This window comes from Barbus barbus (genome assembly GCF_936440315.1).
Source record: "Barbus barbus genome assembly, chromosome: 5".
Classification (NCBI taxonomy): Eukaryota; Metazoa; Chordata; class Actinopteri; order Cypriniformes; family Cyprinidae; genus Barbus; species Barbus barbus.
The window spans coordinates 24,584,959-24,603,189 of record NC_136733.1 but is presented as its reverse complement, the minus strand read 5'-3'; the positions used below and the strand labels follow the sequence as shown (position 1 = coordinate 24,603,189).

Below are 18,231 nucleotides of genomic sequence, written 5' to 3'. Positions count from 1 at the left end.
TAGCAAAGCACTTAACAAGTTGCTCAGTTGTGACTTACTTTTCAAGTAGTTTACTGTAAATGACCTTAAATGAAAACCACTAAATGATGAAGACAGTTCAGGGCAAATATTAAATCAGGACCTTTTAGGCTCCTTGGTTTACAGAGAGACTTAGCAGAGACACTGCTACATAATATATAAAACTGAGACTTATTTCTGGTATATAAAATATGCATACAGTTTTAATTTATTTTTATGTTAATTTATGATCTTTGCATTGCACATCAATTAAAATATAAACATAAAATGTTTTGTAATTCCTAATAATTTTTCATTTATATTAATTTAAAGAGACACGTGTACATTTAATTTAGACTTTCTTGTATTTAAATTCCTATGAAAAATACTACCGGGCAGTGTTGGGAAGGTTACTTTGCAAATGTAATAGGTTACAGATTACAAGTTACACTATTTAAAATGTAACAGTGTAACTATTTCAATTACTTTATTAAAGTAATGTATCTGATTACATTTAATTACTTTTTGATTACTTTTCTAAATTTCTAATGAATGTTTTCAACTGTTAATCATTTTGAAACATTTAAAGCAGGCCGGGTTAACCTTACAGTAATACTCAACGCTGATTACTGTCAAATCCTTCTTCACTTGAATTAAGATTATAGTAATTTAATTATAACGCACAACCACCACAAAATCAAGACTGGCACCTCTATGTCTGAAGGCCTTTATTGCTTGAAAAAAATTAGAGGTGTTTGTTTAGATGGTTAGAAGTGTTTAACTGCTGGGTAACACTTTAGAATACTGTTCCATCATTAATGAATAACTACACAAGAACACATGAGTAACGCAATATTAGCACTCTAGTAACTACTAGTAACTAACAAGAAACTCTGATTAATGAATTAGTAAGTAATAGTGCTTAGTTGATCAGTAACTATTATTTTTTCATACCTCCCTAAGAACTACTGTATACAGGTTCATAATTAATATGAATAATACATAATGTATAATTAATTCTAAAGTAAAGGTCATGGTACTAGTAATGACTCAAGTATTACCAAATTCTTCAGAAGGAATTACTAATTATTTGGATCAGTATTCTAAAGTGAAGATCGTGATAAGTCCCTAGTAATTACTGAAGTCATTGCACTTTTAAGGTTTTTGTAAGGTTTTGGTTAGTAATTAATTTTGATTTGGTAACACTTAAATCATTACTGGTGGGTTACCGTGATCTTCACTTTAGAATACTGATCCAAGTAGTTAGTAGTTTCTTTAAAAGAATTTGATAATTCTTGAGTCATTACTAGTGGGTTACCATGATCTTCATTTTAGAATTAATTATACATTATGCATAATTCACATTAATTATGAACCTGTATACAGTAGTTCTTAGTAGTTCTTGATAAAAATAGTAGTTATTGATTAGCTGATAGTGAAATACCAGCTTTAACTGAGTGCTATTACTTACTAAATCAATAATCATAGTTTCTTGTTAGGTAATAGCAGTTACTACAATGTTAATAGTGCATTAGTGACTTGTTCCTGGTAGGTTATTCATTAACAAAGGATCCGTATTCTAAAGTGTTACCAAAACCTGTATAAAACTACACTTACTGCTGTCCAGGATTATTCTCTCTAGGCCTAACTCAGAGGATGTTATGATAGAGAAAGCCCTTAGCAAATGACATGAAACCAGATTTTAATATTCACGATTAGAAATTATCTGCTGAACTTTGACAGTTTGGCCAAGAGCCAATAAATAGTGGCAAAGACTTCCTGCAGTAATGAGGGGACAAACTGCTGGGGTGATTAACACCTATATGTGTGTGTGTGTCTGTATGGGTTTAGAGGAAGTGTTAGGGAACCCTTGGCCTCTAAAGTCAGATGCACCCCCCTTTCCCCCAGATCCAGAGATTGTTGTTTCTACACACCTTTGTGGGCAAGCTGGAGCACAAACTGGGAGCTGGGAGAGACAAAGAGGCAGATCAAAGACGAGACTGATGTTTTGACAGAAGTGCACATACACACCTCTGTCTTCTTTGAAGTTATGGAAAGGTAGCATCCTAAGGATAGTCCTAGCAAGTCATTGGCTTGCTACAAACCTCTGGACAAGTCACTTTAGTTTGTTGCTCCAGTCTCATGGTCATGTATCTCCCAGAGGAACAGCCTGTGCTGGACTTACCCTACCAAATGAATTATTTGGCTAATAACTATGGATATTATCCACAAGGTAGGACTGTTTCTACATCTCTCGTGTTTTTTTGTTGTTGTTTTAAATTCAATTTCAGCTTTATTTCTTGTTGTTTTTTTAAATTTATTGATACTGTGAGTTGTCAAAAGAGGGAGAACCCTCAAACTGACTAAAGAGAGGGTTCGCTAATAATAAACAAGTGTCATTCTAGTGTGGTGAATGAAAATCTTGAATTATTCTGTTATCAATTAGACTGTACAGAACCAATTTTCCGCACTCAACATGGCCTCAATAGCAGCATGAACAGTCCTGAAGCTGAACTGACCTCACTGCCAGTTCATGTATCCCTGCAAGATAGAGAGCTTTGGGACAAATTCAGCAGTATTGGCACAGAGATGCTGATTACTAAATCTGGAAGGTATGCACCTACAGTGTTTTGAAACTTTAAACGTTTATAATATGTGATGATATAACAAACATATAATTGAATTGTGTTGGAATTTACCCTTAATCTTTGTTAAGTGCATTCAGTGTACTATTCATTTAGCGGAATATTTCATAATCTTGAAAGTGTTACAAATCAGAATGCACATTATGGAAGGCATAGTCTAATATGTGATGACTAATTGTTATGATTTGTTTCCGGTGTACATTTATTTCAGGCGGATGTTTCCCAGCTGCAAAGTAACAGTGACAGGACTGAATCCAAAAGTCAAGTATGTGGTGATAATGGACATGGTGCCGTTTGATAACCACAAGAACAAGGTACCTCCCCTCCACCCCTCCCTAATGGCACATACACACATACTCACTTCAACCCCCTCCAACTTCCCTCACAAACACACACATGCACACTAGCATTCTAAAGTTTGGGGGCAGTAGCCTACAATGGAAACAAGTATAGTTTTATTCAGTTGATCAATAATGACAGCAAAGACGTTACAATAGATTTCTATTTCAAATAGATGTTGCTCTTTTGAACTTTCAACAATGAAACCTAAAACTGCATGACGGTTTTCGCAAAAAAATAGTTTTGAACATGTTTTCATGACAATAATAATAAACATTTCTTGCGCACCAAATCTGCATAGTAGAAAGATTTTTGACTGATCATGTAACACTAAAGACTGGAGTAATGTAATTAAATATATTTATAAATATTTATTTTAAATTGTAATAATATTTTACAATATTACTGTTTTTACTATTTTTATTTGCATTTTTTTTCTTGTCAAATAATGCAAATAATGCATCCTTGGTAAGACTTCATAAGAGACTTGACAAAAACATGCTTTCCCAACCCGTTTTGAACGGTATACTATAACAGTAGTTTATTATGTTACTAGTTTTCTTCTGCTTATACATTATAATATGACACTCTCCCTGTTTTATTCCTTAAAGTGATAGTTCACCCAAAAATAAAAATTCTGTCATCATTTACTCACCCTCAGGTTATTCCAAACCTGTATAAGGTATTTTTTTCTTTTCTTCTGTTGAGCACAAAAGAAGAGATTTTGAAGAATATGGGTTACCAAACAGTTGTCGGTCCCCATTGACTTCCATAGTATGGAAAAATACTGTAAAAGTCAATGGGACTATCTTTTTTTTTTCTTCTTACAAAATATCTTTAAAATATCTTTTGTATTCAAGAGAATAAATACGCTTATACAGGGTTATAACATCTTAAGGGTGAGTGAATGATGACAGGATTTAAATTTTTGGGTGAACTATCCATTTAATATCAATATTTCAACTGATACACATCATACTTTCAGCTCCAGATGGGTATAGGGATGTTATAGGCTGCAAACCTGATAGATGTGTGAATATTTTTGGAATTTAAGAACAATAAAACGAAATACCTAAATATAAATCTATGCTTGAATGAGTAGTGATAAATTATTGTAGTCTTGATGACTATTCATATGCTCTTTTATTGTTGCAGTGGAATAAGTATCGTTGGGAAGTGAATGGTTCAGCTGATCCACACCTGCCCAATCGGTTCTTCATCCATCCAGACTCTCCTGCACCTGGAGAGAAATGGATGCAGTATCCAATCTCCTTTCACAAGCTCAAACTGACCAACAACACCCTCAACTCTAATGGCCTGGTAAGATTTTAGAAATGGGGAAAGAGTATCAGGTGAAAGATTTCTAAGAGATGTTTTCTGTTTTGGGGATCACTTTTATTTATTTATGTTTTATAGCGTTGATACTTCTATTTTTCTCAATGCGTCTTTAGGTGGTTCTCCACTCCATGCACAAATATCAGCCCCGTCTACACATAGTCCAATCTCCAGACCCTTGTAACCCTCACAACCCTGGCGGTTACCTGCGCTTCACCTTCCCTGAAGCTGCTTTTATAGCTGTGACAGCCTACCAGAACCAAGAGGTGAGGACAGAGATTTCTCATGAGATCAATAACTGTATGGAAATATAGGACTTTCAAAGCTGGCCTTCAAAGATTCTTTTCATTATAGCTGCACTGCCATCTAGTGGGTCAAATTCATGAGGATAAAAAGGCCAATTAAAATGTCTATAATAGTGGAATCTAATACCCAGTATAGTGCGCTAAATATGCAAAAATATCAGCAAAACATTTAAGTAAAAGTTGACGTTTGAAGACTTCAACATTTTTCTCTCTTGATTTATTATGTTTTATTAATCTAATTTGTACCATTTATGCTCTTTGCCTGGCATGTCTGTGTTTTTTTACTGACGGGACTCTTTGTTTCTCTTCCTCAACACAGATCACAAAACTCAAGATTGACCACAACCCCTTTGCTAAAGGCTTTCGTGACAATGGGCTGAACAGGAAAAGGTGAGAGACGCTTCATTCGAAATAATTAATTAGGTCAGTTCAATTAGAGAGAATTTTTAGGTCACCACAAAAAGAAGTGATGGAGAGCTGTTTTCATAATGTTCTTTCTTTAATTCAGAAAATTTCACTTACAAATATCTTCTTTATAGCATATGACATAAGAGCTGATATTTTTGGTGAATAATTAATTTTAATTCTTTTCAACCATGTAGTAGGTAAAGGAGCAAGATTTTCATCATTCCTAATGGCAAATCAAACTGTATTTAACAGAATTTACATAATGTTTCCTGTCCTGACTGTTGAACCTCCAACTCTAATAATTTCTTCTGATATTTTCAGTTAATATAACCTTTATAATTTCTCCTCCTTAGGTTTAGAGAAAAAGAGAGCCAAGAGACCCAGGATTCCGCTGGACAGGCCAAACAGGATTTGACATCAAATGAGCATGGTAATGATTCCCAAGAGAACATTTAGCCTCACATTAGTGGCACGCTTCTTGTTTCTGTTGCTATGACCTGGTGCCCAGCAGAGGGCAGCAGAAGGCGACTTTTAACCTCAATTATGAGGGTCACCTTGATGCGTCTTATATTTTATTTACCACTTAATTAGCTTTTTTTCTTCTTCTTCTTTGCACAGACTAAATAAAAATAAATTGTGTATTTCTTCTTCTGTCTACAAGCAGTAGGACAGCCAGTGAAAGATGAGGAAGTGGATGTGACCGTGTCCAGCTCTGTTGACTGCAGCAGAACACTGAATTCTTCAGAAGTGGCTTCCTCTGTCACCCCCAACCCTTTCATATCAGCCTTCATAAACCCCAGCACTGCTGGAGGACGTTCACCCCATCAGACCCACACCATTCTCAGCCTCAATAACAGACACATGAACAGGTCAGTCTGGCTCTGATTCTGCCTGGGAATTTTTGTAAGCAGTGAATATCACATTATAATCAAACCATAATATTATGCTGCAGTTCTGCTGGAAAATAATAATTCTTGCTCTAGACTGAAGTATTACAATTAATCTTAGAAATTCAGGGAGGCAAACATATCAGGGGTGAAAAAGGTGACAAAGATATATACAAAGATGTATTTGAAATACATTTATTTCTTTGAAAAGTATACATTTACATATTTACGCACTTAATAAAATTGTACTTCTGGTATACTTTAAGTCTGCTTTATTGGAACAACTAATTATGAGCAGATGTAGTGCTGAAGTCCAACTGAAGAAATACGGAAGTACATTTGAATGTGCAAAGAGGAACTATTCAGGTAAACTTTAAATGATGATTTAAATCTTGATTTTAAAGACCAATATTATACAAAGATCATGCAATCCTCATCAATAGTGATATTAAAACACATTTTAGGCTTAATATTAAGAAATTAATATTATACATAGTTATATTATATTTCTAATAATAAATATATTAATATTATAAATAAAATTTAATTATAATTTTTATGTCTGTCTCGAGCGATATGTTAGTAAATATGTTAATAGATTTGAACTATACTTAGTATGAAATAAATGTATTTTTTTAAATGTAGTACATTTTTTTCTAGGGTCTACGGACTCTTCTCTACGGACTCTTACTTTCTTTGCTTCAAATGCTAAGCCATAGAGTTTTTATTTTGGTTTAAAACCTAGTTTTAACTGAATAGTGACACATTAGGATTAGATCTGGAGATTAAATTTATTCTCAGGTTATGACCTTTTAGACTTACTACATGCAGACTTGTAAAAAGTTTAAATTTTGCTTTTGATAATTAGGCATTGTCCAAAATACTACTTCTACTTATTATTATTATTACAAAATAATATATTTTTTAACCAAATTCCAAAAAAAAAGATACAAATTAATTTATGAAAGAAATGTATTACTATAGTAATAATGCAATTGTACAAACGTCAAATAACATTTTTTAATAATTTCATTTTATAGAACAAGAGTAAAATTACAAGTAAAACTCTTAATTTCTTTGTTTTCAAATGTTAAACCATACAATTTTTATTCTGTCAGAACACCTTGGATTTGTATCTCTGAAGATTAAAATTATTCTCAGTTGATCACTTTATAGACAACATCTACATACAGTTTTGTCTTCCAAAATAATGGTGTAAATTGTTTTCCAAGTCCCAGAGAAGCGAGACCCTCCAGCTTCCATAGTCTGTGTGCAGCTTTGCCCATGGCCCAGAGCTCCTGTGTCCAGTCCTCCACAGGAGACACCAACCTCAGCAGACTGCCATCTCAGATCAGCAGCCCTCTAAACCCTCAGCAGCACCATCACAGCCCAGCCTCTCAAACCCCAGGCAGATCCATCATCCAGCTCCAGCCTTATTTTCAGACCCCTCCACATCCCTCACGACAATGTCCCGACATGGAGCTGCCCCTCCCTCTGCCTCCCAAACTGAGCCGGATGCAACTCCCTGAAAGTGCTCTGAGGAACCTGGAGATGGCCCCGGTCTCCAACTACGTTAATCTGAGGCCCCTCACTGACATCCTCAACAGGATCCATTTTCGAGCTTTAGCCTCAGGACCATCGGGGAAGGTCTTGCAAAATCCCCCCCAACCTGAGCAGCACCTCCGTGGCTCAGAGCGACAGCTGCGTCCGCAGATTTATCCAGCGGCTCAGGAGTACATCGATCAGCAGTTTACATTAAACAGCATGCTGAGCAGCCAGACTGAACACAGATCACAGATGGACTATGTCAGTGCCAGACCACTAACTGAATATTACTGTGAACAGCAGACTGGCAAATGAAGTTTTTCAGTCATCATCAAATTATGCCTCATTTTGTTGCTCATTTCCAGCAGAGACTGCGCTGCTTTGCATTACTAGTTTACAAAGCAGATTCAAATTGAACACTGAGGGCTTCCCAACAAAAGAATGTAAATATTATTTTCAGCGGGATATGACGTTGTTAGCTGTCATGAATGTCCATATTTATGTTTAGTCTGTTATTGTCTGTCTGAACTTTAAACTGCTAAACGTCTAAAGTCAACATGAAACCATTCAGAGTTATAATTGACTAAGTAATTCTGCAGACCACACTTTTGCTGTTTCTATCCTAATTTTCGACCATTTGTGGGTTTCATTTTGTTTTTTTACATTAAACCTAAATACAGAGTTCTGGGTTAAGTTTTTTTTTTTTTTAAAAGTCATCACACAAATATAACTTTTCTTAGCAATGTAAAGTTGCCTTTACAAACAACACAGACTCTGACACTGCAGTGCATCTTTCAGTCCAGCGTACAAGCAAATATTTCACACACAAAAAAATCCAGATTAATTTATTGACTGTGATCAGAAACAGATTTCTTATTAGATACATATATTGTATATTCATTCTACAACAAGTTATAGGCATTAACTATATGCACTGCTATATAACACATTCTCAGTATGTGATTGTTAGTGATGGAAAAATCACACAACTCTAGAAGAAACACACTCAGCTCAGAAACAACAGCTCTCGTTAGTTTACATTAAGCATAGAAAAGTTTTCGAAGCCTGAAGTTGATTTTAAATGTGTGAGACATCTTATAAACAATGGCTACATTTTTAAAGCACAGTTCCCTTTTTCCCAGCTGAAACAGATATTGATGTAAAATAACAAACACGCTTCATTTTGAAGAATGAAAATTGAACATCAATTTTAATGAACTTGTTTCTGACAAACAGAACATTCTTTCACAAATACTTTTGCCAAAGTGTACTGTAAAAAACAAAAAAATGTATATTTGGCATCCGATTACCAATGAGCAAAAGACCCAATCATTTATGATTCAGCAGCAATGTAAAATAAATGCGGATGTACTGTTTGATCTACTGACGTTTGGCAAATTGATTTGTACTTTCATAACACAATAGCAAGCTGAAAATCAGAAGACAACAAAACACTAAAATATAGCCACTGGAGCGGAGTTAAAATTCACATATACCTGACAGAGCTCTCACATTATCTGGATGATGATAGGAACAAAGAATATATGTGACATGATTTAAAATATTGCGGTTAAAACATAAAAAAGTGGAAGAAGACCGGTTATAATCAAGCTGCATTACTGAATTAAAAATAACTGAAGTTATTCAATATGGGAAAAACTCTGTAAGGCACAGAGTATCTTCAAGGAAACTATGAACATGGTAGATATTCAACTTAAAATGCACAGTATCAATCTCCAAATTTGTAGATTTAACAGTAGACAAAAGAGTGCACTAGGTTCTGTACTGTCAGTTTGGCTGCAGCCATAAAATCTTACTTGCAGCTAATGGAAGAGGACCAAAGCGTTATCGTCTGCATAAACATTGGGTGAGGTAAAATTATCGGTTTTATGAAATGAAAAAATAAAGATACTTTTTTTTTTTAAATCCTGCTAAATTCTGCGTGTTCTGGCCTTTGTTTGGCGTCTCGGTAAAATTGCATTTGGATTACTACTTATTATCCAAAAATAGGAAAACATTCTCAAAGAATATACATACAGATATGATTATGAATCACATGGCGTAGTGGTAGATGAACGACTGCACAGTGAAAGCGTGATTTGACCTACAACCCTAAAAACAAAGTTTTGAAAAAATAAAAAAATGATTGTTTTTATCCTACTTTAAAAAATTACTACAGTGCTTCCTATACAAAAAGATGTTCACAACTTAACCTAAATGTATTGGTTAGATAAACTTAAAGTCAGTTCTCCTCACTCCTGTCAGTATTTGACCTGAACAGCAATTTCTTCACAATGATGAATGATTTCAAAGGCCCAGTTGATCAATCCATTAAACATGCTGTAACAAACCTAATGGCTCTTCTACACTATACTTCTATATATCTTCATACATTGCATAAACGTAACTGTGAATACAACCTTAGATACCCATTAAAATGGAAATACCTCCTTATCTTCTAAATCATTACATACACATAAATCTGCAGCTGCCCACAAGTGAATTTTATGAAACAGTTCTGTAATTAACAAAATAACTATAATTGAGGTACGTTGTTTCAACAAAAAAGGCAAAATAACATAAAAAAGGATCTAAGTGATGAAAACAAGAGCACATGCAGAGATTCTGGTCCTGCAGAGGTAAGGCACCAGGGGTCTAAAAAAATTTAATTCCTAATTTCTGTAAAAAGAAAACAGCTTGTGTTTCTTTTCAAGGCAATCAATGTGGGAGTGTCGGAAAGGCAGCAGAGTGGAAGAGGCGTGTTCAAGCTTGAGGATTGGTCAGTTTCTGAAGCAAAGGGATCTGTAGAGAAACAACACATTTATTTACATGTTTATACTGACAAAACATACTATATTTTACTTGATCCTGGTGGTTATTCATTCCCTAATCCTGTTCTACCTCTGAAAATACTAATGTCAAAAAATTAGGTTTGATATATAACATGCTAAACAGCACTATGCTTATTTTATAATTATGTATGAGGTTTTTTATGACCATGCTAAATGAGAGCCTACACTACCATTTTAAAGTTTGGAATCAGTAAAAAAAATATATTTTTATTCTGTGTGGACACATTAAAACAGAATGATTTCTGAAGGATCATGTGACACTGACGACCGGAATGATGACTGCTGAACATTCAGCTTTGTCATCACAGGAATAAATTACATTTTAAAATATAGAAAATAGATATGTTTGTAATAGTATTTCATACCATTACAATTCTTCATTTTAAAACGTTCGAAGAGTAGTTTACGTGAAAAGTAGTAGTTTACATGTATTCACCTTGGACAAATCCACCCCTGTGAGGGCATTTACAGAAACAGGTAGTTCAGCCAACAGACGATTCACTTCCCCAGTAACACGGCCACCGTCGCCGCTCAGGATCACAATCTCACTGGTACGACTTAAGGGTGCTGCCACCTTTTCAGCAATCTGTGACGAAACAAATTCACTGACACGTTAACGCAATGAAAACACACTCAGCTTAAACTTAAACATTTGCATTTTAACTATTGGTAGTGTTGGAGAGGTCTGATCAAAGTTAAGAGAAAAATAAAAAACTTAAACACACTGCATCTGTAATTACTGTAATCAAATTTCAAATTTGTTCAGAAGTTCCCAGAATTCCACGCACCTTTGGCAGGGCCTCCAGGACAAGGGCAATCTTTGCAGCCTCTCCGTACTGCTGATAGGCCTCAGCTTTGAGCCTCATCTTCTCTGCTTCGGCTTTACCCACAACCTCAATGGAGCCGGCCTCTGCTTCTCCAATACGCTTGATCTTCTCCGCTTCAGCCTGTGCCGTCAATACCTTCTTCATCCTGACAGAGAGGAGCAGAAGAAGTTCATGAGTCCTTTGTTCTTGCCTTTCTTATCTGGCTCCCTTAAACTAAATATACCAATTTTATATATACAGCTCACTTCCCTCTCACTCGTGTTACTCACTTCTTCGCCTCTGCAAGCTGCTCCATCTTGTAGGCTTCAGCCTCAGCTGGTCTCCTCACGGTGGCGATCAGCTCTTTATCTGTCCTGAGGATCTCTTTCTCCTCAATGGCGATCTGCTTCTTCCTCTGAACCACCTCGATCTCAATCTCCTCCAGTCTGATCTTCTGCTGCTCCTTGGCTGCCTGAAGCTCATATGCCAATTGCGCCTCAGCTTTCTGAGATAAGTGAAAGGAAAGAATGATTATATACAGTGACCTCTATAAGTATTGGAACAGTAAAGAGAAAATTGCTCTGTTGGCTGTGGAGTCAAGACATTTGCAAATATGATTAAAAGATGAATATGAGACAAAACTACAGAATGTCACATTTTATTATTAGCCGTTTCAACATATATATGTTTTACCAAATAAAAAAACAACAGCACTTTTAGATATTTTCATCCCTCTATCTGATGTGAGCATAAGTATTGGGACAGTTGAACATAAGGCAGATATAAAAGATTAAAAGCTATTATTTAGTTGCAGATCCCTTGCGTACAATCACAGCATTGAGTCTGTGACCTATAGACATCACCAGACTCTTGGTCTCATCCTTTGAAATGCTTTTCTCAGCCTTTAATGCAGCCAATTCCAATTGTTGCTTGTTTTGGGGAGTTTCTGCCTTTACTCTCCTCTCCAGCTGGTGAAATTCATGTTTAATCGGATTTAAATCTGGAGACTGACTTGGGCAATCTAAGACTTTCCATTTATTTGCCCATATAAATTCCTTGACTGAACTGGCAGGGTGTTATGGGTCATTGTCCTGATGCAATATGAAGCACTTCCCAATGAATCTGGTGGCATTTTCTTGAATATTGGTAGGCAAGATGGTTTTGTACCCTTCCAAATTCATTCTGCTACTGTCATAATAATACATTGTCATCAGTAAAGATGAGAGTGCCTGTTCCAGAGGCAGACATGCATGCCCATGCCATGACACCACCTCCACCATGCTTTACAGATGAGGGTGTATGCTTGGGATCATTGCAGTTCCCTTTTTTTCTCCACATTTTTACTTTCCCATCACTTAGATAAAGGTTCATCTTTGTCTCATCGGTCCATAAACACAGTTCCAAAACTCTTCTGGCTCACCTTTGTGCTTTTTTGCAAACTCTAATCTTGCCTTTCTATTTTTGGGGCTGGTCAGAGGTTTGCATCTTGCTGTGTAGCATCTGTAATTCTGTGTCAAAGTCTCCTGAGGACAGTAGATTGTCAGAGCATCACCCCAGCTTTCTGGAAGTTGTTGGTGATTTTACAGACACGTCTTTTAGGATTCATTTTCACAGCTTTTATGATTTGTCTGTCATCAACTACTGTTGTTTTCTCAGCCGATCAGGTCATTGCTGGTGGTTTCCAAACTCTTGATTTCTCCATGCCCTTTGTTTTTGCTGGAGCTCTAATTGACTTCCTCTTTTCTTTTAGCATCCAAATTGCTTGCTTTTCTCTCAAAGTCAGCTCCCTCATCTTCATCCTGGTTTGTGTGTGCCATCATCGAATGCAAGATTCAGAATGCAGAAGTAATGGATATAACTGATACGACACATTCCCTGCTTTTAATATCTGAAGAATTAATGCAACAGGACACAGCTGATCACTTAGAAAGACCTGTGAGGCAACTGTACCAATACTTATGCTCACATTAGATAGAGGGATGACACTCAAAAGTGCTGAACTTCTTAGCTGGTAAAACATCTATGTGTTGAATCACCCAATAATAAAATGTGACATCCTGTAGTTTTATCTCATATTCATCTTTTAATCATATTTGTAAATGTCTTGACTCCACAGCCAACAGAGCAATTTTGTCTTTACTGTTCCAATACTTTTGGAGAGCACTGTATGTTGTGTTTTGGGTGTCACATGATTAATTTACCAGTTCATCTGCAGTATTAAAATAACCAGAGGAATAACTCAGCTCTACCTTTGTGTTAACTTCTTGATTGAAGGCAGCCTTCTGCATCTCCAGCTCTCTCTTTGAGTCTGCCATTCTTGTATCGGCTTGGAATTTTATGTCCATCATCTCCTTCTTACATTCTGCTTCCTAAAAAAAAAAAGGAATATGGAATGTGAGGGGAAAAAAGGTTCCACACCACTTGCTTTTTCACATTTTCCAGTTTTCTTTTGGATTAGAATAAAATTTGCTGCCCTAAGATTTTTGGAGTCAAACGTTTGCCAATCTGCTGAATTCATATTTTAGCAAACAATTGTAAAATCATTGTAATTACCAAAAACAACAACAAACCATTTGGTCTCAAACTAGCTAGCCCTGTACTGAGTGAAATCTTAATTTTGGGTTTGGCACTTTTATCAAAATTTGTCATTTAATTTTGATGTTTACTTCATGTTTATGACAAAATGATTTTAAACTGTATACCACTCTTCAAAAGTTTGGAGTTGGAAATATTTATGTTTTTGAAAGATTTCTCTTATTCTTACCAAGTCTGCATTTATTTGATCAAAAATACAGTAAAATATTAAAATTTAAAATAAGTGTTTTTTTTTATTGTAAATTATTTTCAAATGTAATTTATTCCTTTGATGACAAAGCTGAATTATCAGCAGGCATTACTCTAGTCTTCAGTGTCACACGGTCCTTCATAACTCAATAATATGCTGATTTGGTGCTCAAGAAACATTAATCATTACTATAAATGCTAAAAAACAGCTTTGCTGCTTAATATTTGTGTTGAAACCATGATGCATTTTTTCAGGATTATTTGATAATACAAAGTTCAGAAGAAAAGCATTCATTCGTTAAATAAATGTTTTTATAACAATGTAAGTCTTTTCTGTCACTTTTGGTAAATTTAATGTGTCCTTGCAGAATAAAAGTATTAATTAATAATAAAAAGAACTTGCTCCCAAATTTTTCAAGTTATGTTTTTATTTTTTCAGCTATGTCCAAAGTTATTCTAATCTGAATGTTCTATATTCTAACAAAATTAACATAAAACTTATTTTGACATCTTGATGATAAATATTTTCACTTGACCATTTATCTGCAAAAGTATTTTTTATTGCGGTCAAACGATTAATCGCGATTAATTGCATCCAAAATTTTTGTTTACATAATATATGTGTGTACTGTGTATATTTATTATGTGTATATATATACACACACATACAGTATACATTTTGAAAATATTTAGATGTATTTTCGTGTATATATTTATATTACAGATAAATATAACAGACATAATAAATATACACAGTACACACACATATATTATGTAAATAAAAACATTTATTTTTGGAAGTGATTAATCGTTTGACAGCACTAGTTTTTTTATTTTTATTATTTATTTCAATTTTCCAAGAGCTTCAGGCTCTATTTTGTACTACAGTCATGGAAAGCGAGTCCCTCATTTCTTCAGCTCACCCTGATTCCAGCGTCTCTCTCTGCTTCAGCCACACCAATGTCAGCATCTCTCTGAACAGCAGCAGTCTGGGATTTCCCCAAGGAGCTCAAATAGTCCACCTTGTCATACACATCCTGATGGGAGAGAACTATTAACATTTTCACCCTGACAACTGAAATGGATTTGAAAGACTGATTGCTGAAAACACAAATATAAAAGCAAAATAAAATAGAAACTCTATCCATATTAATGTAAGCACACCTTGATAGTAAAGCTTAGGATCTCAATGCCCATCCTGCCCACATCAGGTGCCGCCACCTCCCTCACCAGCTTGGCAAACTGATCCCTATCCTGGTAGATCTGCTCCACTGTCAGAGTCCCTGTGAACAAAAGCAAAGGAGATTGTGAGGATGTGAAAGTCATGATGTTTCCTCATTTTCATGCTCCAGGAAATTGATTGGAGTCTGCCATTATAAAGGATATATAAATTTTCTAAATGCACTGTGAAGCCAGAGGAAGCTTTTAAAGTCTGTGTAAAGTAAATTCTGAGAATTGTTTGTAGACATATTATAAATGTTAGAAATGCATTGCTGAAACATGTTACAAAGACTGTGAACTATGTAGTTCTTAATTTTGGAGTTAGACCGCCAAACAGTTTTTCACCATTTTTGTGATCAGGATTTTTTGGGCGGGGCTAAATCAGGACTCGATGACGCAATCGAGCCACCGAGCACGGCCTCTTTCCCAACACGTGTTTGACTTGAAGCAGCGCTGCAGACTGATCAGTGTGTGTGTAACAAAGTACAGTGAGAGCTACAGAGAGCAGATGATCCTGATGCTTTCCAATCGCTCTCGCGGTACTTTGATGTCACTGATCGTTCTGCAGCGCTGCTTCAAGTCGAGCACACCTAATAACTAGAGCGCATTAGCATCAGTGGATCACGGCTCAATCACGAGTTACTGTCATTACCGTTAGTTACTACAGCCTACAGTTTGTTAGCTAGCTATGCCTTCGTCACTCAAATGCATAATACCTGGCTGCGATCATTTACACTAAAACAGCTCGGTCTCCTCATTAAATAAGCTGCTAGAGGAAGAAAGTTGAAAGAGACAGCAGCTTTCCCGTGAGTGGGCGTGGTTTTAGCGCCAGTGGACACGCCCACAGCGTTTGAGAGCAGAGAATACTGCTTATTTTTTTCAAGATTTTGACACCTTATTTTGTTTACATGGCGGTTTTTTTAAGCATTCAAATTTGGCTGGGTGGTTAATAACACATTTTTTTCTGTGGGGACACAAACTCAGAACACACTGTTGACTTTACACAGACTTTAACCACATAATGTCCCAAACTTTGAGTGATCTGTTGAGTGGTTGCTGGTCATATGTTGCTCATTTGGCAAGAACTTCGATCTAAAACTAATTGTGCACACTGTCTGAATCCTTCACAGTGAAGGCAAGAGAGTGCCATTCAAGATGGACACAAGTGTCCGGCGTCACTCACCCAGAATAGAGCGCAGGTGACCTTCCAGCGTCTGCAGAATGACACTTTTAATCTCTGCCACAGTCTTACCCAGGAACTGTTCACAGGCATAACCCAGCAGCTCATTTTCAGTCATGACCTTCACCTGGTAGCAGAACACATATAGTCATGGTCCAATACTGACATACACTGGATCACAGCATGCCATTGACACCTAGAGCTCGATACAATGCACTCAGACAGTAGAACAGTCAGCTGTTGTGTTACTGTACACATTTATGGTAATGAATTGTTATAACACAGCAAAAATGTTTCAGAGACACACTAAGAATTTTCTAGCATCTTATATATAATATTAGATCAACGCTTGCAGTTTGACACATCTAAAGGTGTGAGGGAAAGACATTAAGCACAATCAAATCTGCTGGATGTTGTAATGTTGTGTATAACTGAGGTTGTGGTTGAATGAGGGACATGCTTCAGTCAGTATATACGCCATGTTGAATTTACATGCAACAGTTTGCAAATCAGTATGTAAAAGAATAATGTGTTTGATAAAAAGAATATGAAATAAAATGTTTAAAGAGGCCAAATGTCTCATTACATTCAGGCAGAGTGAAGGGCTGGGTGATATATGTAAAAATTTTATTCTTATTATCAAATGAAAGGTTAGACTTTCGTGAATAATAAAAAAAAAGATCAAAAGGTTTAACAATGCAGATTAATTTTTACAGCCTTCTTTGATCATATTATATTTTTGACCATGGCTGTATATACTGTATGTATATCTATCTATCTATCTATCTATCTATCTATCTATCTATCTATCTATATATATATATATATATATATATATATATATATATATATATTTATTGTGACAAGCGTCCCGATCTCTCATCAGCATTGCCCTGGAAACGCACCAGGAACACCTGTACCCGCTCATCAAGACTAAAGCGGCCGCACCTGATCCCCATCAGCCCGCAGCCAGATAAGCCGCGTGAGGCCTGGAGACAGGGAGAAACCTCTCCACTTCGACTGAGAACTAATGGGCATTCTCTCCACTCTCTTTTCCAGAAACGAGCGTCTAAGCGACCCAGCCTGCACTCTGCACTGCACCGGTCCACCACGCCAAGGAATCACACGGAGAGCACCCGAGCACCTCAGCACGCACCTTCACCGATCACCGCCTGTTTTCTTAATAAATCCACCCTCCGGGTATTTATCTGAGCTCTCCTTGTCGCGTGATTCTTCCACCCCGCCACACTGGTGGAGAATGCGGGCAGATTAGTGGAAGTTTTCACCGACAAGCGATCTCCGTAATCACCGCACCTTTTTTTTCTGTTTGTGTTACTAGGCAGCCACGCCTCCCCAGATCATGGAGGAACTTCTCTGGCAGCTTACGGAGGTCAGCCTGCGCCAGCAACAGATAGTGGAACATCTCGCCAGCCGGCAGGGCCAGGTTGACCAAGAACTCGCCGATCTGCGCGCGGCCGCCCGCCAGCGCGTTGCGTTACCTGATCCACGGAGACAAGCCACCCAACTCATCCCAAAAATGACGGCACAGGATGACATGGAGTCCTTCCTGCAGTTATTTGAAAATACAGCCGAGACCGAACGATGGGATCCGGAGGAATGGGCGAGCGCGTTGGCCCCTCTCCTCACTGGTGAAGCCCAGCGTGCATACTTCAGCCTTCCCACCGAAGTAGCTGGGAACTACGAGGAGGTCAAGCGGGAAATCCTGGCCCGCGTGGGACTTTCGCCGGTGTGCGCCGCCCAGCACTTTCACGATTGGGTTTACCAGCCTCGACGAGCGGCGCGGACCCAAGCCGCCGAGCTCACGCGTCTCGCCCACCACTGGCTCATGGAAGGAGCCCCAACGGCGGCCCAGGTAACGGAACGAGTCGTCATTGATCGCCTCCTACTGGCCTTGCCCCGTGCGTTC

At 37.0% G+C, this 18,231-nt stretch overlaps 2 protein-coding genes across 5 annotated transcripts in view; one reads left to right on the top strand and one right to left on the bottom strand.

Moving 5' to 3' along the window:
* The first annotated feature begins 1,783 nt into the window (after window positions 1-1,783).
* Window positions 1,784-8,843, top strand: LOC306870464 (T-box transcription factor TBX6L-like). 2 transcript variants are annotated; one of them, XM_079417762.1, is made up of 9 exons: window positions 1,784-2,230; window positions 2,444-2,609; window positions 2,854-2,956; window positions 4,137-4,301; window positions 4,433-4,582; window positions 4,941-5,011; window positions 5,383-5,459; window positions 5,691-5,898; window positions 7,149-8,141. In XM_079417762.1, the coding sequence occupies exons 1-9, from the start codon at window positions 2,140-2,142 to the stop codon at window positions 7,774-7,776; spliced, it is 1,659 nt and encodes a 552-aa protein (XP_079273888.1). In that variant the 5' UTR covers window positions 1,784-2,139; the 3' UTR covers window positions 7,777-8,141. The 2 variants fall into 2 exon arrangements, with proteins under 2 accessions (XP_079273888.1, XP_079273887.1); XM_079417761.1 differs by having other exon boundaries at window positions 1,847-2,230; window positions 5,694-5,898; window positions 7,149-8,843.
* Window positions 8,292-18,231, bottom strand: part of LOC306870465 (flotillin-2a-like) — a 33,346-nt gene continuing 23,406 nt past the window's right edge. For all 3 annotated transcript variants that reach the window (XM_079417765.1, XM_079417763.1, XM_079417764.1), the window contains exons 4-11: window positions 16,308-16,431; window positions 15,068-15,186; window positions 14,827-14,940; window positions 13,369-13,488; window positions 11,410-11,624; window positions 11,102-11,285; window positions 10,750-10,899; window positions 8,292-10,263 (exon numbers count right to left, since the gene is read on the bottom strand). In XM_079417765.1, the coding sequence (XP_079273891.1) occupies window positions 10,225-10,263; window positions 10,750-10,899; window positions 11,102-11,285; window positions 11,410-11,624; window positions 13,369-13,488; window positions 14,827-14,940; window positions 15,068-15,186; window positions 16,308-16,431 (1,065 nt within the window). In that variant the 3' untranslated portion in view covers window positions 8,292-10,224. The remainder of the gene's footprint in view (window positions 10,264-10,749; window positions 10,900-11,101; window positions 11,286-11,409; window positions 11,625-13,368; window positions 13,489-14,826; window positions 14,941-15,067; window positions 15,187-16,307; window positions 16,432-18,231) is intronic.

Bases quoted from the DNA above. Each gene is read 5' to 3' on its own strand.
- LOC306870464 (XM_079417762.1), top strand. From the start codon at position 2,140: ATGGTCATGTATCTCCCAGAGGAACAGCCTGTGCTGGACTTACCCTAC. The intron at 2,610-2,853 runs GTATGCACCTAC...CATTTATTTCAG, and splicing joins CTGATTACTAAATCTGGAAG to GCGGATGTTTCCCAGCTGCA. The intron at 4,583-4,940 runs GTGAGGACAGAG...TCCTCAACACAG, and splicing joins CAGCCTACCAGAACCAAGAG to ATCACAAAACTCAAGATTGA.